The 23,343-nt window shown below is 37.0% G+C and overlaps 1 protein-coding gene across 4 annotated transcripts in view; it reads left to right on the forward strand.

Moving 5' to 3' along the window:
• The window catches only part of ZDBF2 (zinc finger DBF-type containing 2), a 37,549-nt gene extending 18,693 nt beyond the window's left edge, over nucleotides 1-18,856 (forward strand). For 3 of the 4 annotated variants that reach the window (XM_023219461.2, XM_023219446.1, XM_023219453.1), the window contains 2 exons: nucleotides 1,705-1,832; nucleotides 9,142-18,856. In XM_023219461.2, coding sequence (XP_023075229.1) covers nucleotides 1,705-1,832; nucleotides 9,142-16,021 — 7,008 coding nt within the window. In that variant the 3' untranslated portion in view covers nucleotides 16,022-18,856. The remainder of the gene's footprint in view (nucleotides 1-1,704; nucleotides 1,833-9,141) is intronic. The other variant, XM_031936575.1, reaches the window with a different exon arrangement.
• Nucleotides 18,857-23,343: the final 4,487 nt, after the last annotated feature.

A 23,343-nucleotide genomic window follows, 5' to 3' on the forward strand; every position in this document is an offset into this window, starting at 1 on the left:
TCTCCTGCCTCAGCCTCCCCAGTAGCTAGGACTAGGCACACAGCACCACCATGCCTGGGTAATTTTTTGTTGTTGTTCTCTAGAGACGGGGTTTCGCCTTGTTGGCCAGGCTGGTCTTAAACTGACCTCAGGTGATCTGCCCACTGCAGCCTCCCACAGTGCTGGGATTACAGGCCTGAGCCACTGTGCCCAGCCCAGTTTATTCTTAATTTTTTGTGCCTTAGTCTTTTCATGCTAAATGGGGACAATATTCTTAGTGAAAAGTCAGTGAAGATTACTGTGTAAGTGGAATTGCACTGTGTTTGGTACATCATAGGTGCTCCATAGGTAGACTTTTTCCCATTCTGCTTGCTTGTCCACTAAATAATATTAGTAAAGAAAGAATCTTTCTAACTGTAGAGAGAATTACAAGTCTGAAAAATTTAGTGTATTTATTTAATTTTAATTTTGTGTTTAAGTTAGGATTTTTAATTTCTGAAAGAAAATAAAGGGGCCTTTTTTGTCAGTTAATCTTTGACCTCTTTTAATACAATAATCCAACCCTGTTCTCTCTCTTAACAGATTTTCATTTTAAAAAACATTTACTCATTGAAAAAGATAAGAATTTATAAGAAAAATTGAAAAATTACTCGTAACTGCACCACACTGACATCTGTACTAGTAAGGTTTGGTATACGTATACACTAGTCCCCCCTTACCTGTGGTTGGTTTCAGTTACAGCCAAACATGGCTCGAAAATATTATATGGAAAATTCCAGAAATAAATGGGCAAATAAATTGCACGTTATTCTGAGTAGCTTGATGAAATCCTTCGCTGTCACTCATTGTCCCACTCAGAATATGAATCATCCATTTGTCCAGCATATTCCTGCTGTATATACCATCTGCCCATTAGTCACTCAGTAACTGTCTTGGTTATTAGATCAGCTGTTGGATATCACAGTGCTTGTGTTCAAGTAACCCTTATTTTACTTTTGTTACAGTGTATTGTTATAATTGTTTTATTTCATTATCAGTTATTGTCGTTAATCCCTTACTATGTCTAGTTTATAAATTAATCTTTATCATAGGTACGTAAGGAAAAACATACATAGGTTTGGTACTATCCACTGTTTCAGGCATCCACTGGGGGTCTTGGAACAAATCCCCTGAGGATAATAGGGGACTACTGTAATTTCTTCCATTTACTTGTCTGTATGTTTTTAAACTGTAGTTTGACATGAAACCATACATGTGGTTTTTGCATTCCTCATTTTTTTCTAAATCTAGCGCCTTAGACCGCTTAGCCACACTACTACATTCATTTTTTCTTAATATGTAACGTTTCCCCATGTTATTAAAAATTCTTTGTATTATTTTAGATAGCTGCATAGTATTACATCTTAGAACCTATTATAACTGAAGTCTTTTACTGTTAGAAACTTAGGAGGTTTCCAGTTTTTTGTTATGCTATGATAATGATATCTTTTTTGCATGAATCATTTACCTTTAAGACTATTTCCTTAGGCTATACTTAGGGAAATCTCATTATTTTACCTAAGGGAAAGTAGTTTTATGGTTTTTAGATGCAAATTTCAGAATTGCTTTACAGAAAAGCTGTCAGTTCATAACTTTACCAGGAGTATATAAATGAATCCATTTTGTCGAACTCTTACTACTAAATACTATCCATTTAAAAATATTCCATTTCTTTTTTCTTTATAGCATTTGTTCAGTGCTCAGCACAGGAGTTTGACCAGACAGAGTAGACGTCAAATATGTACCAGCAGTTTGATGGAGCGTTTCTTACAGGATGTACTGCAGCACCATCCATATCACTGTCAAGAGAGCAGGTAAAGTAGTTGATTGGAATAATATTTATACGTAGTTATATGTTACAGTGGGTGTTTGTGTTCATGTCCCAATCAATACTTTAAGTGAATCTTTGAATCAAGGAATATAAAGTGAAATTTTAGTAACTTTCATTTGCAATTTTAAATTTTTCTTAGCTTAAGTAAGAAATTTCACTATAGAAGATATGGACTACATTATATTTTTTTCCTAAATAAAAGTCTAAGGCTAATAAATAATTGTATATCATTAAGATGTTTTATAAGTATGTTATAGGATTAAGCAGGGGGAAAAGGAGGAAGAAATAGTTTTTATCTGTTTGTTTGTTTGTTTTTTCTGAGGTGGAGTTTCACTCTTGTTGCCCAGGATAGAGTGCAATGGCATGATCTCAGCTCACCGCAACCTCCACCTCCCAGGTTCAAGCGATTCTCCTGCCTCAGTCTCCCAAGTAGCTGGGATTACAGGCATGCGCCACCACGCCTGGCTAATTTTTTGTATTTTTATTAGAGGCGAGGTTTCCCCATGTTGGTCAGGCTGGTCTGGAACTCCCGACCTCAGGTGATCTACCCGCCTTGGCCTCCCAAAGTGCTGAGATTACAGGTGTGAGCCACCGCACCTGCAAAATAGTTTTTGGAAGGTTAGCAACAGAAAATCTGGTGACGAAAGCAGAGTAAGGACAATCAAGTCAAAACTGAATCAGTTCCACATTAATAGAACTCTTTGCTAATTCTGAGTAAAAGAGATACCATAAAGAATTGGGTTTTTAAATAATCTGTTTTTATTTTGATAGCTTTTCTTGTATCCATTTGTTTTAGTTGTTTTTAATAAAAGTAATTATTTTGATAACATTTAAGAGTTAATGCCCTATGTTAAAGAAAAGCATTGGTGGAAAATCAGATTAAATACTGTGGTAAGTTTTTAGCTCCAGCTGTACAAGATAAGGTAAAAATAGATCATTAGCACATCTGTGCAGAATTAACTGAGATGTGCACCAATTAGTAGAAAAAGAGATAAACTTCTTTGCCTTGCAGATCACTAACATAGACCTTAGAAATGGCAAAAATATTTTAATGGGGAAAAATGAGAGGAAAACAAGATGATTTCTTAGCTGCTGGGAAGATAGAATTAGCCTATCCTGGGGTCAGTATAAGTTTCCAGTTTTTTTTTTTTTTTTTTTTTTTTTTTTTTGTGACGGAGCCTTGCTCTGCACGATCTCAGCTCACTGCAACCTCTGCCTCCCTGATTCAAGCAATTCTTCCTGCCTCAGCCTCCCGAGTAGCTGGGATTACAGGCACACATCACCACGCCTGGCTAATTTTTTTGTATATTTAGTAGAGACTGGGTTTTGCCATGTTGGCCAGGCTGGTCTTGAACTCCTGACCTCAGGTGATCTGCCTGCCTTGGCTTCGCAAAGTGCTGGGATTACAGGCATGAGTCACCACTCCCAGCTCCAATGTATAACTCTCATGAACAGTGTTTCAGCAAACATGTTTTTACATGAAACTGTTTCTTTTTTGTTTTGTTTTTTTGAGACAGAGTCTCACTCTGTCGGCCAGGCTGGAGTGCTATGGCACGGTCTTGGGTCATTGCAACCTCCATTTCCCGGACTCAAGCAATTCTCCTGCCTCAGCCTCTAGAGTAGCTGGGATTACAGGCATGTGCCACCATGCCTGGCTAATTTTTGTATTTTTAGTAGAGACGGGTTTCACCATGTTGGCCAGGCTGGTCTCAAACTCCCGACCTCAGGTAATCTGCCCACCTCGCCCTCCCAGAGTGCTGGGATTACAGGCATGAGCTACTGTGCCCGGCCACATGCAACTATTTCTATGTTATATCTTGCTAGAATTTGAAGTTCTGGGTCAGAGTTTATGGACCTTAAAAATGTTTTTTTATTTTTTATTTTTATTTTTTAACTTTCCTTTTTGGAATAATTTCAGGCTTACAAAAATGTTGCAAAACTGGTACAAGAAGTTCTTGGATCACCTTCCCCTGGCTTTCTCAAATATTAAATCCAAAATAACCACAGAGGGCCAGGAGTGGTGGCTCACGCCTGTAATCCCAGCACTTTGGGAAGCCAAGGAGGGCTGATGGCTTGAGGTCAGGAGTTCAAGACCAGCCTGGCCAACATGGTGAAACCCCTGTCTCTACTAAAAATACAAAAATTAGCTAGGCATGTTGGCACATGCCTGTTGTCCCAGCTACTCGGGAGGCTGAGGTAGAATAATTCCTTGAACTGCACTCCAGCCTGGGTGACAGAGCTAGACTCCATCTTAAAAAAAAAAAAAAACACACAGTACAATGATAAAAACCAGGAAACTACAAATGCAGTAGGAGGATTACTTGACTACGCAAGTTGGAGGCTGCAGTGTACTTTGACCTCCCCGCAGCCCGTGAATAGGTACATCCAGCCTGGGCAACATAGTGAGGCCTGTCCTGGCCTCTAAAAAAAAACAAGCCCCAAGCTGGACGCAATGGTTCACACCTATAATACCACCACTTTGGGAGGCCGAGGCGGGCGGATCACCTGAGGTCGGGAGTTTGAGACCAGCCTGACCAACATGGAGAAATCCTGCCTCTACTAAAAATACAAAAAATTAGCTGGGCATGGTGGTGCATGCCTGTAATCCCAGGTACTCAGGAGGCTGAGGCAGGAGAATTGCTTGAACCCGGGAGGTGGAGGTTGTGGTGAGCTGAGATTGTACTATTGTACTCCAGTCTGGGCAACAAGAGTGAAACTTTGTCTCAAAACAAACAAACCCAAAGCAAAATCTCCCTGAACCCTGCTCAGAGGGAGCCAATTTTAAAAACACAAAAACCAAAAACCAAGAAATTACATTGATACCATACTAACAGCTAATCTATAGACCTTGTTTAAATTTTGTTGGTTGTCTTAACTCATGTCCATTTCTTGGACCAGAAGCCAATCCAGAATCACACATTGCATTTTGTTGTCAACATCTCCTTAGTTTTCCTTTATCTTAAATAGTTCCTCAGTTTTTCTTTGTTTTTAAGACCATGATACTTTCTTTATAGAGTACTGGCCAGTTAATTTATGGGATAGCCTTCAATTTTTGTCTGTCTGATATTTTCTTATGCTTAAACTTTGGTTATGCATTTTGGGCACGAATATCTTAGAATCGATGTTGTGCCCTTCTCAGTGTGGAATCAGGAGACACATAATGTTGCCATATCATTTGGGTGATGTTAGCTTGAGCCACTTGATTAAGGTACTACAGTCTGCCAAGTTACTCCACTGTGAAGTTACTGTTTTTCCTAATTAATAAGGATCGGTATGGGGAAGAACTTTGAGACTGTGTAAATACCCTGTTTCTTATCTTACTTTTGCCCACTTATTTTATGCAGCCATTAATGATTCTTTAATCAAAATTCTACCTTAAAGAAGATCTTGTTCTTTCACTTATTTATTCAAGTATTTAATATTTATTTATATCATTATAGACTCATGGATATTTCTTTTATTCTATGGGTTTTAATTTGTTACTAGTTATTATTTATTTTGTTGCTCTCATTGTGTATGGACCTTTGAAATCCTTGCTAGACACTTCCTAGAAGGCTATACCAATTTATACTCACACCAGTAGCATAAGAGAATGCCGATTTCCTGTCACTGTTGCTAACCCTGGGATTATCAGCTTCTTTTTTCCCTACCAAAATAATGGGCCAAAAATGTGTAGATATACATACTGATAATCCCATATTATCTATTTTCAGGTAGAACTTTTTTGTGTATTGATTGGCCATATTTTATTCTATGATATGTTTGTTAATATACTTTGCCCATTTTTCTATTGAGTTATTTGTATATTTTGGCTTTGTAAGCAATATTTGAGTATGAGTAATATCCTTTGTATTTTAAATGTGTTACAGATTTTTTTTCAGAACCCAGTTGTTTGTCTTTTAACTGTATATGTTATTCTTTATCATGCAGAAATTAACATTTTTGATTTAATCAGATGTAAGAATTTTTCTTTACGGCTTCTTTTATGCCTTTTTCTTCATGCCTTTGTTTTCTGTTTTAAATATTTGTAATCATCTTGGAGTTTGTTTTTATATGTGGTGTGAGGCAGGACTTCTTGTATCTCTCATTATCCCTGCTGATATAAAATGTCACTACCTGTGTCATAACCTGAGGTCTTGTATTTGTGTATATGTGTGTATGTAGATCTTTTTGCATACCATTTTGTTTCCTTGATTTTAAAAAAATCACATGCCAATAGTACATTTTTTTGTATATATGTATAAGCTTTCTAACTTACAGGATTTATGATTTAAAAAAATTTCCTTTCTGTTCTCCTCTTGTCTAGACATTGTAAATTTTTCTATTTTAGCTTTCCTGAAAATCAGCTCTTTATTTTTGTTTTGTCTTCATTAATTTTTTCCTTTTCTTAATATATTTCATCTACCTTCTAATGGGAGCAATTTGGTTGTTATTTTTTTCATCTTAAATTGGGTGCCCAGTTGTATTTATGAATTCTTTTCTTAATGGAAGTATTTAAAAGTATGACTTTTTATTTGGCCATATCTCATAGTTTTTATTTCTTTTAGATAATTTTCAAAATATTTTCTTTTTAGCTCAAGAGTTTTTCTTTTTAGCTCAAGAGTTTGACTGTTTTTTGTTCGTTTGTAGGTCTCACTTTGTGGCCCAGGCTGGAGTGCAGCGTGTGATTATAGCTCACTGTAGTCTCAAAGTCCTGGGCTCAAGTGACCCACCTGCTTCAAACTCTCGAGTATCTGGGACTATAGGCATGTACCACCATGCCTGGCTTATTTTTTAAAATTTTTGTAGAAACAGGATCTCATTATGTTGCCAAGGCTGTTCTCGAACTCTTGGCCTCAAGTGATCGTCTCACTTGAGTCTTCCAAAGTGAGGGGATTACAGGCATGAACCACCACACCTGGCCAAAAGAGTGGTTTTGAATTTTTAATGGTTAGCTTTTTAGAGAGCTTTTTTTGTTGTTGTGTAGTTACAAATGATGTGTTAAATGTGGATTATGATTTAATTGTTAAACATATTATACACACACAAATACAGATGCAGATCAAAGCATCCAGATGGCAGTTCATGATCTTCCTGGGATTTTACCAACTGTATGATTTTATGATTCTACCTTCTTTTCTTTTCTCCCTTTTCTTTCTTTTCTTAGCTACATGTTGCAAAATTGGTTTTATTTTGAGAATGTTGTGGTAGTCCTTAAGACAAATGAAGAAGTCTAGGGTTCTGAAGAACTAAAGTGGTTGTTGCACTGCAATGTCATTGTTGAGAAGTATGAAAAATTAGGATTGTTTTTTGCTGCATCACAGTACTTTGGATGCCGGGTTAACTTTTTTATTTTCCAAATTCAAAATTAATATTAAGGCAATCAATTTATATGGGAAAGATAGTAACAGTAATACTTAGGCTAAAATAAAATTGCATATGGCTGACACATGTGCATGTTCTCTTAGACAAATGACATCTCAAATTAGAAAAATTCAATACATTTTTAGGTGTTTATTTTTAATTTTTATAGGCTATTTTTATAAACAAACAGTTTTAGATTAATGGAACCATTGAGGAAATAGTACAGAGTGTGCCTATAATGCTCTCTCACCCAATTTCTCTATTATTAACATTAATGTGGTATATTTGTTACAAGTAATGAACTGATATTAGTAAAGTTCATGGTTTATTCAGACTTCTTAGTTTCTACTTAAACTAAGTTTTCTTAAACTAAGATTTCCTTAGTTTTACTAGTTTTTCTGTTTCAGAATCACATCCAGGATACCACATTATATTAACTTGTAATGTCTCTTTAGGTCCCTCTTGGCTGTGACAGTTTAATTTTTTTTCTTAAATCTAGATGTGATGATACTTACCTCCTTGAATTGTTATTATTTTTTATGTGTCTGCCTTCTGCAGCTACTTGAATGGTCTTTAAGAGGCAGCTCAACTTTTTTTGAATTTGCCTTAGTACCTAGCATAGTGCCTGTAATGCAGTAGTAAGTCCTTAGTAGATGGTTATTGCGTGAATGAATGTTTGCCTGACTTTAAGAATTCAGGCCATGGCAATATCATTAGGTCAGCTGGTTATATACATGAAAGAGCAGTCCCTGAAATGCTTTGGTCAAACATGTTGTCTTGATACTGATAGAAGAGATTCATAGACTGATTTTAGATATGAAAGTTTTGGGTCTTTTTAAAAATAATGGAATTTAAATTTTGAATGGGAAATACTTAGACATAATTCACAGGGCACGTTCAAAAGTAAGTTTTCTTAAATTGCTGCCATCCTGTAATCACTTCACTAGAGGTAACACGTGATACCTCTAGACCTCTACAGTTGTATGTGCCATTCTCTAGATATTCTAAGTGCATTATTTTTTCCCTTCTATTTTACATAAATGGTAGCTTTCTGTGTACCCTTGCTTTTCACTAACAATGTTTATAGTAATTGGTTTTTATTTGTATGTATAGAGCTGTTTTATTATTTTTAAAACCCACATTGTATTCCATTAAGTACCATTAATTATTTAACCAGTACCTAGTTACTGAGTATTCAGGTTGATTCTAGTCATTTGCTATTACTTCTCCCTCCTCTCAAAAGTAGCAGTAAATATTCTTGTACATGCCTCATTAAACTCATGAGAAAACCAAAAGTGGAATTAGAGGTCAGAGGGTATGTACATTCTTAATTTTAATAGACATTGCAAAATTGCTTTTTGTAGAGGTTACAAATCTACATAGAGGTTAACCAGTAACCATTAACTGATCTATATTCCTGTGAACAATGTATTAAAGTGCCTTTGTCCTTACACCCTCACCAAAACATTGTGTTAAGGTAATAATAGCTAACATTTGTGAATGCTTACTGTGTGTCGAACTGTTTCTTCATTTTAATGCTCCTTACATGTAACAATTAATTTACTCATCAAAACAATCTCATGAGGGAAAATAGTGTAAGATTCCCTTTTTTTGGAGGCAGAAACTGAAGCCTACAAAGTTAAGTAACATGTCAAACTTTTTGCTGTTACTACTCTGATAATTGAAAAATAATATATGATTTTATTTGTTTAATTATTCATGTTTAGGGGTCATTTGTATTTAAGTAGCAATTGGTAGCACCACCTCCACCTTCTGCAGTAATTCCCTCCCCGCAGTCCATGCAGTGTTCAGCCTGTGGTGACTGCCTGGATTCCTTGTCCTTTAAGGATAGTCCAGAATAGAAAGCAAATAACATTTATTATGCGTCTCTTTTAATATTTTAAACAGATATTAGAATATGTTTATGAGTCTCCCCCCTTTCTTTTTAGTTCAACACAAGATGAGACACATGTGAATACCGGGTCATCGTCTGAAGTGGTGCATTTGGATGATGATTTTTCTGAAGAAGAGGAAGAGGATGAGGATAAGGTTGAGGATGAGGATGCTACCGAAGAGAGACCCTCCGAAGCTTCCGAACCTATTGAAGAGTTACATTCCAGACCTCATAAATCTCAGGAAGGCACACAGGAGGTTTCAGTTCGACCATCAGTTATTCAAAAACTGGAGAAGGGACAGCAGCAGCCCTTGGAGTTTGTTCATAAAATTGGGGCCGGTGTGAAAAAAAGTAATCTACTAGATATTGGTCAGGCTACAAATAATGGAAGCAACTTGGTACGCCCCCCAGTGATTTATAATGCTCCTGCTAGTTGTTCATCTGAAAGCTCTAATGATAGACCAGTTAAAACTAATACAACTGGTTTACCAGCAGCAGCTCATTTGGATTCAGTTAGCAAATGTGACCCAAACAAAGTTGGCAAATATCTTGAACAGTCAGACGGGGCCTCTGGAAATCCTGTGCCATCATCCCATGTAGAAACTTCTTCATTTTCACATCAGAAACCTAAAGAACCAAATAGGAAATCTTTACGCATGAATTCAGATAAGTTGGTTTTGTGGAAAGATGTAAAATCTCAGGGTAAAACTTTGTCAGCTGGCTTGAAATTCCAGGAACGCATGGGTACTAAGGGCTCCTTAAGAGTTAAATCTCCTTCCAAATTAGCAGTAAACCCGAATAAAACTGACATGCCTTTAAATAAAGGAATCTTTGAAGATACTATTCCAAAGCACCATGAGGAATTCTTTTCTAATATGGATTGTACCCAAGAAGAAAAGCGTTTGGTTTTTAACAAGAAAGTCTTTTGGGAACAGAAGTGCTCATTGAGTTCTGAAATGAAGTTTGATTATAGCTCTCTTCAGTCAGCATCTAATCAGCCCCAAGAGACTGCACAAGACATAAATCTTTGGAAGGAGGAGCGAATTGACCAAGAAGATAACTATGAATCTAGAGGTTCAGAAATGAGTTTTGATTGCAGTTCCTCTTTTCATTCAGTGACTGACCAATCTAAAGTGAGTGCCAAAGAAGTAAACCTTTCCAAGAAAGTGTGTACTGATGCACAGTATAAGAATAATACATCTTATGTTTCTAAAATAAGTTCTGATTGCGATGACAGTCTTCACTTGGTTACCAACCCATCCCAAATGATTGTTAAAGAAATAAGTCTTCAGAATGCAAGGCATATTAGCCTGGTTGACCAAAGCTATGAATCTAGTGATTCTGAAACAAATTTTGATTGTGATGCTTCACCTCAGTCCACTAGTGACTACCCTCACCAATCTGTAAGAGAAGTAAACCTTCCTAAGGAAGTGCACATTGGTTTGGTTGATAAGAACTATGGTTCCAGTAGTTCTGAAGTAAGTGCTGATTCTGTTTTCCCACCGCAGTCAGTGGTTGACCGACCCCTGGTGGCTGTCACAGAAACAAAACTTCGGAAGAAGGCTCATAGTGGCTTGGTTGATAACTATGGATCGAGTTGTTCTGAAACAAGTTTTGATTGTGATGTTTCTCTTGAGTCAGTAGTTGATCATCCCCAACTGACTGTCAAAGGAAGAAACCTGAAAGGTAGACAAGTCCACCTAAAACATAAGAAGCGTAAACCCAGTAGTGCTAAAGCACATCTTGATTGTGATGTCTCACTCGGGACAGTTGCAGATGAATCCCAGAGGGCTGTTGAAAAGATAAATCTTCTAAAGGAGAAGAATGCTTACCTTATGGATGTGAACTATGAATCCCATGGTTCTGGAATGGGTTTTCACACCGATGCTCAGTTAGTGGCTGACCAGCCTCATGTAGCAGAAATAGAGCCTCAGAAAGTGGATATTGACCTTGAGAATAAGAGTGTTCAGTCTAGCAGTTCTTCTCTAAGTTCTGATTCTCCAGCTTCTCTTTATCATTCAGCTCACGACGAGCCTCAAGAAGCTTTGGATGAAGTAAATCTTAAAGAGTTAAATATTGACATGGAAGTTAAGAGCTATGATTGCTCCAGCTCTGAGTTGACTTTTGATTCTGACCCGCCTCTTCTGTCAGTTTCTGAGCAGTCTCATCTGGATGCTGAAGGAAAAGAACGGCACATTGACCTGGAAGATGAGAGCTGTGAGTCAGATAGTTCTGAAATAACTTTTGATTCTGATATTCCTCTTTATTCAGTAATTGACCAACCTGAAGTAGCTGTTTATGAGGAAGAAACTGTTGATCTGGAAAGTAAAAGTAATGAATCTTGTGTTTCTGAAATAACTTTTGATTCTGATATTCCTCTTCATTCAGGAAATGATCACCCTGAAGTAGCTGTTAAAGAAGTAATTCAGAAAGAAGAGTACATTCACTTAGAAAGGAAGAATGATGAACCCAGTGGTTCTGAAATAAGTTCGGATTCCTATGCCCCTCGTCATTCAGTGACTAATTCTCCTGAAGTAGCTGTCAAAAATCTAAATCCTCAAAAAGAAGACCAGGTACACTTAGAAAATAAGGAAAATGAACCTATTGATTCTGAAATAAGTTTGGATTATAATATCATTTTTCATTCAGTGACTGGACATTCTGAAGATCCCATTAAAAAAATAAGCCGTCACACAAAAGAGCACATGTACTTAGAAAATAAGAGTGGTTTTGAAACAAGTTTGGATTCTGATGTCCCTCTTCGGCCAGTGACTCACAAACCTGAAGTAATTGTCAAAGAAACATGGCTTCAAAGAGAAAAGTATGCTGAATTCCAAGGTGGCAGTGCTGAATTCAGTGGTTCAAAAACAAGTTTAGATTCTGGTGTCCCTCATTATTCAGTAATTGAACCTCAAGTAGCTGTTAACAAAATAAACAGAAAGAAGCAATATGTTCTACAAAACTATGATAAATGTAGTGGTTCTGAAATAATTTTGGATTCTAATGTTCCACCTCAGTCAATGACTGACCAAACTCAGCTAGCTTTTTTGAAGGAAAAACATGTTAATCTGAGAGACAAAAACAGTAAATCAGGTGATTCTGAAATAACTTTTGATTCTGAACAACTTCAGGAAGCGGTTAAAAAAATAGACCAATGGAAGGAAGAGGTTATTGGCCTGAAAAATAGGATTAATGAACCTAGTACTTCTAAATTAATACATGATTCTGATGTTTCTGTCCAATCTGTGGCTGTTCAACCCAAAGTAGCTATTAAACATGTAAACCTTGAGAAAGAAAACCATATGTACTTGCAAGTTAAGAACAGCCAATATAGTTGTTCTGAAATGAATTTGGATTCTCGTTTCTTGGTTCAGTCAATAGTCAATCGACCTCAAATAACTATTTTGGAGCAGGACCACATTGAGCTAGAAGGTAAGCACAATCAATGTTGTGGTTCTGAAATAAGTTTTGATTCTGATGACCCTCTTCAGTCAGTGGCTGACCAGCTGAGAGAAACCGTTAAAGAAATAAGCCTTTGGAAGGATGAAGAAGTTGACATGGAAGATAGGAGGAATGAAGCTAAGGGTTTTGAAATGATGTATGATTCTACTGTTCTTCAGCCAGTGGCTGGCCAACCTGAAGAAGTAGTTAAGGAGGTCAGTCTTTGGAAAGAGCATGTTGACTTGGAAAATAAGATTGTCAGACCTACCAATTCTAAAATAAATGTTGATTCTCATGAACCCCTTCTGTCTGTGACTAATAAAATTCAAGGGGTGAATAAAGAAATAAATGTTTTGAGGGAGGAACATGTTTGTCTGGATGATAAGGGCTATGTGCCCAGTGATTCTGAAATAATTTATGTTTCAAATATCCCTCTTCAGTCAGTGATAAAACAACCCCAAATTTTGCAAGAGGAGCATGCCAGTCTGGAAGATAAGAGCAGTAATTCTTATAGTCCTGAAGAAAGTTCTGATTCCAGTGACTCTTTCCAGGCAGCAGCAGATGAGCTTCAAAAATCTGTCAAAGAAATAAATCTTTGGAAGGAAGACCATATTTATCTGGAAGATAAGAGCTATAAATTAGGTGATTTTGATGTAAGTTATGCTTCTCATATTCCTGTTCAGTTTGTGACCGATCAATCTTCTATGCCTGTCAAAGAAATAAACTTGCAAAAGAGGGATCATAATGATCTAGAAAATAAGGACTGTGAAGTCTGTGGTTCTGAAATAAAATGTGATTCTTGTGTTCATCTTCAGTCAGAAGTTGACCGACCTCAAGTGTCTTACAAAGAGGCAGACCTTCAGAAGGAAGAGCATGTTGTCATGGAAGAAAAGACCGATGGACCTGGTGATTCAGAAATGATGTATGATTCTGATGTTCCTTTTCAAATAGTGGTTAACCAGTTTCCAGGGTCAGTCAAAGAAACACATCTTCCAAAGGTGATACTTATGGATCTGGTGCCCAGTGATAGTGATTATGAAGTAATTTCAGATGATACTCCCCTTCAGTTAGTGACTGACCCACCTCAGTTGACTGTCAAAGATATCAACTGTATAAATACAGAATGTATTGATATCGAAGACAAGAGCTGTGACTCTTTTGGTTCTGAAGTCAGGTGTAGTTGTAAAGCCTCTACTCCCTCAATGACAAACCATTGCAAAGAGACTTTCAAAATAATAAACCGGAAGAAAGACTATATTATTCTGGGAGAGCCAAGTTGTCAGTCTTGTGGTTCTGAAATGAATTTTAGTGTTGATGCCTCTGATCAGTCCATGACTTACGAGTCACAAGGACCTGATGAGAAAATGGTGAAATATATTGACTCAGAAGATAAGAGCTGTGGATATAATGGTTCTAAAGGAAAATTTAATTTGGGAGACACTTCTCATCGAATGACTTACCGACTGCAGAAAGCTCACAAAGGAGCCAAGCTTCGGAAAGATCCAAGAAATGCTGGCCTAAAGGGTAAGAGCTGTCAATCTAGTGCTTCTGCAGTGGATTTTGGTGCCTCTTCCAAGTCAGCGCTCCATCGAAGGGCCGATAAAAAAAAACGTTCAAAGCTAAAACGTAGAGATCTAGAAGATGTGAGCTGTGAACCGGATGGTTTTGAGATGAATTTTCAGTGTGCTCCCCCTCTTCCTTCTGATACTGATCAGCCTCAAGAAACTGTTAAGAAAAGACACTCTTGTAAGAAGGTGTCTTTTGACTTGAAAGAAAAGAACCGTGATTCCAGGTCAAGCTCTGTTCCCAAGGTTGATTCTGTAAGGAACCTGAAAAAAGCAAAGGATGTCATAGAAGATAATCCTGATGAACCAGTTCTTGAAGCCTTACCTCATGTACCTCCTTCATTTGTGGGGAAAACATGGTCTCAGATAATGAGAGAAGATGACATAAAAATTAATGCTCTTGTGAAGGAATTTAGGGAAGGTCGTTTCCACTGTTACTTTGATGATGACTGTGAGACCAAAAAAGTTTCTTTGAAGGGGAAAAAAAAGGTTACCTGGGCTGACTTGCAGGGTAAGGAGGACACTGCACCAACTCAAGCTCTGTCAGAAAGTGATGATATTGTCTGTGGTATTTCAGATATTGATGACTTGTCGGTGGCCTTAGATAAACCATGCCATCATCATCCTTCAGCAGAGAGGCCTCCTGAGCAAAAGTGGCGTGTGGCTTCTCAATGCCAGCCAGCGAAAATCAGCCATAGTACTCAGACCAGTTGTAAGAATTACCCAGTGATGAAAAGAAAAATAATTAGACAAGAGGAAGACCCACCAAAAAGTAAGTGTTCACGTTTACAGGATGACAGAAAAACCAAAAAGAAAGTCAAAATTGGGACAGTTGAATTTCCTGCATCATGTACTAAAGTTTTGAAGCCCATGCAACCCAAAGCCTTAGTCTGTATTCTTTCTTCTTTAAATATTAAACTGAAGGAGGGTGAAGGCCTCCACTTCCCTAAAATGAGGCACCATAGTTGGGATAATGATATTCAGTTTATATGCAAATATAAACGGAATATCTTTGATTATTATGAGCCCCTGATTAAGCAAATTATAATTAATCCTCCCCTGAATGTATTAGTACCAGAGTTTGAGAGGCGTAACTGGGTTAAAATTCATTTTAATAGGAGCAACCAAAACTCCAGTGCAGGAGATAATGATGCTGATGGACAAGGCTCTGCTTCAGCACCTTTAATGGCAGTGCCGGCAAGATACGGATTTAATTCACAGCAGGGAACCAGTGACCCTTCTCTGTTTCTGGAAGAATCAAAGATTCTGCATGCTCGTGAGGTTCCAAAGAAAAAAAATTTCCAGCTAACATTTTTAAATCGTGATGTTGTCAAAATCTCTCCAAAATCAGTTAGAAATAAGTTTTTGGGAAGTAAAAGTAAAAAGAAAATTCACGGAAAGAAGGTGACAACTAGTAGTAATAAGTTAGGTTTTCCCAGAAAGGTTTATAAACCAATTATTCTCCGGCAAAAACCCAGAAAAGCTTCGGAGAAACAGTCAATTTGGATTCGGACCAAACCAAGTGATATAATTAGAAAGTATATTTCAAAATACTCCGTTTTTTTACGTCATAGATATCAGTCCAGGAGGGCTTTTCTTGGAATGTATCTGAAAAAGAAAAAATCTGTTGTCAGTAGGCTAAAGAAGGTGAAGAGAACAGCTAAAGTGCTTTTGAATTCCTCAGTTCCACCAGCTGGTGCTGAAGAGCTGTCGAGCGCTATCGCAAATCCTCCTCCAAAGCGACCTGTGCGGGCTTCTTGCTGCGTCACACGAAGGAAGAAGAGGAGTGATGAAAGCTACCATGGCCGAAAGAGAAGTCCTTCTGGACCTGTGAGAGCATATGATCTGAGAAGCTCATCTTGTTTACAACAATGTGAAAGAATGATGACTCGGCTAGCAAACAAATTGAGAGGTAATGAGATAAAATAGAAGTTGTTTTTGTGTTCAGGCTAGTTGAGGATTCAGTACTTCAATTGAAATATATTTGGTACCTTGTGCACACAGCTTTCCCAACTTTGGTGAGAAAACTAATCTTGAACTATTTTGCTATCAATATTATTTTTCACAATTTTTATATTCATTTAAAATTAGTGTTTAGAGTCCTTTCATTTTAAGATTCAAAGCAACCTTTGTCCAACATTTTCTGTAGAAGAACTTCATCTTAATTTATGTCACAAAATAATTTAGCACCATATATAGAATTTTGTTCCTCAAATCATATCCTTCTTATTTTTTATGATTATCTCTCTCATCCTTGCAAATTTAACATTGTGAGAATGAATATAGCAAACTTATTATGAAGAAGGAACTATAATGAATTATGTCAACTTTTGAAAGGGGTTGACTTAAATGAATACAAACAAAATATAGTTTGTCTTTCTTTTTAAAACATTCCAGAAAATGAGATTCCATAATCTTTAATACAGTTTTTAAAAACTGGTGATTTTTTTTATGCCTAACACAAACTCCTCCTGCTTCATTTAAATGGAATCTGCAAGTCTTTAACTTTTATCATTTGGACACATGCACACATACAGTCTCTGTAAGTTTTTTGGGTTAGCCTTATTAGATCTTAAAAGGGAAAATAATTTTGCCCATGTGTTTAAGCATTCCCCCCCCTGTTTTTTTAACCACCTTTACTCCCTTCTACATGAAGAGTTGGTGGTTTAATATGAAAATCCAGGTTACTTTGTGGCCTTATCTCCTAAAAATATTTTAGGCATTGCCATATTAGTTTTTATTTTTATTTTTTATTATTATTTTTGAGACGGAGTCTCACTCCGTTGCCCAGGCTGGAGTGCAGTGGCCTGATCTCGGCTCACTGCGACCTCCGCCTCCTGGGTTCAAGTGATTCTCCTGCCTAAACCTCCTGAGTAGCTGGGACTACAGGCGTGTGCCACCATGCCTGGCTAATTTTTGTATTTTTAGTAGAGGCGGGGGTTTCACTGTGTTGGCCAGGCTGGTCTCTAACTCCTGACCTCGTGATCCACCTGCCTTGGCCTCCCAAAGTGCTGGGATTACAGGCGTGAGCCACCGCGCCCAGCTTACCATATCAGTTTTTAATAACTTGAACTGAAATTCTTGGCTTGGTAATATTTGGGCAGGCCATTAATTCTCATTAGAAAATTACTTAATATTTCAAAGAATTGAATAAAACTAGTAATCTTTGCGGAGGCCCATTTTGTGAGTGGAAACCTGTGTTTATACATTAGTTTGTCTTTAACTTGTTAACAGATTTTAACAATTCAAATAAAAGATGTTAACGAGATGCAGTTTGAGTCTGGGATACTCAGAGTATATCCAGAACTTGTATTCAGGGACACTGGTTGAGTTGGTACAGATGCATTCAGTTGTCGTTCATTCATGTTAAGCCAAGATCCTGGATCTTCTATCATTAATGTTAAGGGGAAACGTGAATTACAACTATATTGTATGACTGCCATATTTTCTTGAAACTAAGGTCAGTGTTAAACCATATCTTGATTTCAGAATTTAAAATGTGTTACCTTAGAAATAATGAAATATAGTGTAACAGTTGGTTTCTAAATGTGGTTTTATTTCAGGGGCCATTGTTTAACCTGTGTGTATGCTATGATGGAGTTCTTTTGTAATTTCTTTACTTCTAAATTTAAATAGTAATTATGTTTAAAAACAAATGTTTTTGTTTTTAGTTGCAAAGCAGCATATATCTCATTTCCTTCAACCTTGCCTCCTCATACACAAATATATTTTCATTTCTCTTCTTAAAAGATCACTGTGGGCCAGTAGTTCAAAATAATCCTCCAATTTTAATTTAGGAACAAAGCTTTGTCCTAGTGACTAGGAAGTAAACAAACAGCTGATACATAAAATATTCTATTTGTGGGTATTGGTGTCTTTTTTCCCTATGGAATAGACACATAGTTCCCTTAAATTTTATTAATAGACATTCTGTATTCTTTCGGTGTAAGTTTAAAAGCAAGAGATCAAATGAAAATATGTACTACGTACTTATGATGTGTTATATCTATTGTGATTACATCATGCGAGAGAAAAGTTCTTATAATTCAAGTAATTCAAATTTCAAGTTATACAAATGTTACCATTTTCACATTGGAAGCCCTTCTAAGTACCATTTTCATTGGGGGCAGGGAGAAGGTTTATATTTAAATTTTATATTACCAAACATAGAAGTACAGTGCAGTACTGATGATTTTGTTTAAAGTTTTTGAAATGTTTACTAGTTCTTGTAATCATTATTTTAGACAAGCTTGAAAACTTGAAATTGTTGAAACTTATAATTTAAATTAAATTGGAAATTACTTTCAGAATTTGGTAGTATACAAGATGTGCCCCTTTGTCTAAATAAATGTTGGCTTAATTTGCAGATTAGATAAAACAATTGATGTTTTTGTGTATTCAAGAGTGCATTAAGTTCTTTTAATAGTAAAAAGTCAAATTACAACCATAATGAGTATTTTATTAATCTTGTTCTTGTTCAGTATTTTGCATAGATTTTTATTGTAATTGTCCTGAGTTCTACAGTATGTGGACAATATTGTGTGAAGTGTGTTTTTGCATTTGTGCATTTAAATTATTTACGTAACTAGGGCTCTGAGTAACACTTTTTTTTTTTTTGGTTAAAGAAAAGCTATATTTAAATATTCAAATAATTATATATTTCCATGTAAAACTAATGTGAAGACTAATGTATTTTTTATATTGCAATGTAAAAGCTAAACTTGTTTTTGATGTTATCAAGATAAAATTTATCAAACCTTGAAATTTGTCTCTGTTCTCTCTTCATGTTAGAAACTTTTTCTGGGAATACTCGAAGAATAAGAGAATAATGGCCTGAGAGATAATAAATGAGAGAATGTAAATGTTGATGCCAGCGAGAAAATAGTTTAACCGAAGATATACAGATTATATTTGATGCAGTAGTTATTTCAAAGGATTAAAATTAAACCATTTATTTGGCTGGTGGAGTGGTGGATTAGCAGCTTTTCACTTTGTGTACCTGGATTGAAAGGGCCCGTGAACAAGACTGAGTTCATGAGGCTGCATCTATATCACTGTTTGACACCTACTGGGAAGGGAGAACTTGGGAGCCTCCACTGCCACAGCATGTATTATAAAGGACAAGAAAACATGAGAAAGTGTATGTGGGTCAGTGAGGTGCCTTTGGCCCCAGTAGTACTGACTTCCAGAGTTTGTTGGCCTAGATGTTATTGCCAGGATGAACAACATCCTAATATTTTTTTTTCTTTCTTTCTTGAGGTGGAGCCTTTCTTCATTGCCCAGGCTGGAGTGCAGTGGTATAATTTCAGCTCACTGCAACCTCTGCCTTCCAGGTTCAAGTGATTCTTCTGCCTCAGCCTCCTGAGTAGCTGGAATTACGTGCATGTGCCACTACACCCAGCTAATTTTTGTATTTTTTGTAGAGACTGGGTTTTACCATGTTGGCTAGGCTGGTCTCGAACTCCTGACCTCAGTTTGAGACCACCTGCCTTGGCCTCCCAAAGTGCTGGGATTACAAGCATGAGCCACCACACCCGGCCTCTAATATTTATAATAAAAATCACGACTGGGCATGGTGGCTCATGCCTGTAATCTCAGCACTTTGGGAGGCCGAGGCGGGTGGATCACGAGGTCAGGAAATCAAGACCATCCTGGCTAACATGGTAAAACCCCGTCTCTACTAAACAAAATACAAGAAATTAACCTGGCGTGGTGGCAGGTGCCTGTAGTCCCCACTACTCAGGAGGCTGAGGCAGGAGAATGGCGTGAAGCTGGGAGGTGGAGCTTGCAGTGAGCTGAGATCAGGCCACTGCACTCCAGCCTGGGCGACAGAGGGAGACTCCATCTCAAAAAATAAATAAATAAATGACTAGAGTGAAAATGTAAAATGGAATCCATTTCTTTACATAGAAGCAAAGGACTTCTATGTAAAGGGCTTCTATGTAAAGAAAATACAGTTTGTTGAATCTTTAAGTATAAACTTATAATTTTCTGTGTTTGTAATTTATTACATGAATGTTGTAATATATTTATTTCCAGGTTTCACTATTTTAAGGTTAAAAGGTATGTGTGTGTGTGTGTGTGTGTGAATATCTTGGGCCCTTAGTGCCAGATGTTGTTCTAAGTTTTTAATCTGTTATCTCATTTGGTCTTCAAAGGACCTTTATGAGTTAGATACTGTAATTTTCACGATATATTAGATGAGAAAATTGTGGCATACTGTAGTTTATAGTTAATCATCATTCTCACCCCCCAGTTCCAAGCCAGCACTAATCTACTTTCTGTCTTCATAATATATCCTTTTCTGGATAGTTCATATGGATGGAGTAGTAAAATACGTGGCCTTTTGTGTTGGCTTCTTTCATTTACCATGATGTTTTGTCATTGTGTTGTAGCACAAAATTTGTTCCTTTTTATTGCTGAATAATACTTACAGTTCGTTTTTAATGAAAATAATAACACAGCCCTGATCTCCTGGTAGCAAATATGAGAAAACCACTAGGTTTGAGCCTAGCTGTTCCCTTTGTGCCTCTTCTATGTGTTATCCTTGGTAATTCCCCAGACCCAAGACCAGACAGGACCATTGCCTTCTAGAGTTCTCTTATTCCATACCTGGATGTTTGTGCTTCCTCTCTTGGACTTTTTGTCCCTTTACTACCCTTTTTGAAAATTACTCTCTTACATAACCACAGGACATACCATCAAAATCAGGAAATCAGCATTGATCTGATAAGACTATCTACTCCATAGACCTTGTTCAGGTTTGAAGGATTATTCCAGAATATTCTCTCCTGGTCCAGGATTTGATCCAGGATTATCTACTGGCATGACTCTAATTTTCTTCAGTATGGAGCAGTTCCTCAGCCTTTCTTTGTGTTTCATAGCATAACTTATTGAAGATAACTAGTTTTTTTTTTTTGGTGGAAACTCAGTTTAATGTTTCTTTATAATCTGCTTTTCTAGGGGAGGAGCAGAAATTCTGTATTCTTAATGTTTTGTAACTAGAGCCATGTGATGTCAATTTGAATAAATGTGATAGAAGATACCCAGTGTTGGTCCTTAGGGAAAAAGGTTTTCATAATCAGATAGAAGTGGGGGCTCTCACTGAGGCTGAGTTATCAACAAACAGTTACATTTTCTGGCAGTATTGACTGTGAATTTTATCTAATTATTTAACTCATAGAGAAGACAATCACTTATACATTTAACAAATATTACTTCTACCCCTACTACATGCTTACCCCTCTGTGGGTGCCAGGGATCCAGGCATCAACCAAACAGGCCTCTGGTTGCTCACCCTCGTGCACTGATATGTGTGAGGGGGAATTTGAGTAGTGGTAAGTCAGTGGGCTTGCAACGTAATTCTTGTGCTTTCAAAGATCGTTCATAGACTCATATAGCTAACACTCACAGGATACTGCTCTTTGGCCTTGATCAATTCCTCCACTTTCTGCCCTGAGACCCATTGCAAGCTGTTTCTGATCATTGTCTGGAAAGATTGTTTTCCTGTGTTTGTGTTATTTTGAAAAGGCTCTCTGTGTTGGTTTGGTGCGCTAGCATAGTGTTATATAAACTCAATTGCCACAGCAAAAAAAAAAAAAAAAAGACACCCTAAGGAGAAGTTGGTATACTCATCAGATGTTAAGTGTTTGAGCTGAGATTTTGTCAGCTTTTTTGACCTGGAAAAATAGAAGGCTTACTATTTTTTTTTTCGAGAGTTGTCACTGGTCACAGATAAATAAGTAAAGTGAGTGGTGTTTATCATCCATTGAGCTAGACCTATTTTACTAGCTGATTGAGTACCTGAAAATCTGAGTTTGAATGTGGTTATTTCACTGTGTCACATGGTAGCCTACTAATTGATTATTAGTGCTGTTTTACACAGTGGCCTTCTTATGTCTAGGATATATTTAGGTGAGTGAGTGAGGTAGCTTTGATGCCTTAATAGAACCAGAGAAACCACTTGGCCATAATAACTGATAGTTTTCGGGTTTTCATACTGTGTTTACTACTTAACACATCTGTAACCTAGCAGAGCTACAACGTTCCTCTTCTTTTTGTTCCTACAGAGAAAGGATCTCAAATCTAACTTAGAATGTGGCATAACAATGTCTGACAGACTTTTGAGGAACAAATCACAGTAACCCCAAATTGCCCAGGGTAATCGATAGCAACTGCCAGATTGCATTTGGGGCCAGGACATTTCTTTGGCTATACTGGATGATCATGAAAGATCTGGAAGAACATGAGGATGGTTATAAGTGGCTGGATAAAAACAAAACGAAAATATATGAGTTCCTGTTGAGCTAAAGATGTTGATGAGAATTATTCTGAAGAAAAATGGCCACTACATTTTAAGTGCTAATTTAAGAATGGCTGCTGCTGCTTAGAGATTGTTGAGTATACTGATTCTAAATTACGTAGTTTAAGTTGTGTAAATTTAAATTCTGGAGTAGGTTTTTTTTTAATATCATATCCATCATAAAACAGCTGTTTTCACTTGCCATAGGTGAAACTATGGGCAAACATTTATGTGCAGGTGTGCTGTAGCAGCAGATCTTGTTAACAGTGTAAGCGCTTAAGGAATTTTTTAGTACAGATTCTGTGAGTTAAAATTATAGTATGGAATGGTCATGAAGCCTGATTCCCTTCCTCAGCCCCACTGTTGAGTAGAAAAAACAATCCTGATTTAGTCTTCAATATGTAATCTATCTTCTTCTTGGACATACAGAAGGGTTTGTATTATATAGTATTTAGGGCTTAACATCTTGTGCCAAGTAATTTTGTTTTTCTTCTGAATCACAGTAAAACTATGTGGAAATCAATTCAAGAAAAATTTGCTTGATGCTAGTGCATGACGGTAAGTGGGGGCATTGGGAGTTCATCCTGAGTAAAGGAAGAGAGCCTGTTCCTCAAGCAGAGTCCATTCTGCCAGTGAATTGCCCACATCTCCAAATGAACATAATGCAGTTGGGTCAGGGAGAATGACACAGGAGGCTCAGCATCATTTCTGTCTCCTCACTTTTCTTGGCACCATATCGTAACACAAAGTTTTATTGAATATTTACCTAAAATTTCCCCATATTGGTTATTTTCACTTCTGTGGTTTGACACTGTGATACCAGATGGAACAAACAAAAGCCTGGTCAAAACTTCAAACAAAAAATCTGGGGAACAAGCTGTCCACAGGGTCTTTGAAAAGCTCTGATACATTCCCGGAGATCTAAAAGGTTGCATAAATGTGCAAAGCT

The sequence above is a fragment of the Piliocolobus tephrosceles genome, chromosome 11 (assembly GCF_002776525.5).
Source record: "Piliocolobus tephrosceles isolate RC106 chromosome 11, ASM277652v3, whole genome shotgun sequence".
NCBI classification, from domain to species: domain Eukaryota; kingdom Metazoa; phylum Chordata; class Mammalia; order Primates; family Cercopithecidae; genus Piliocolobus; species Piliocolobus tephrosceles.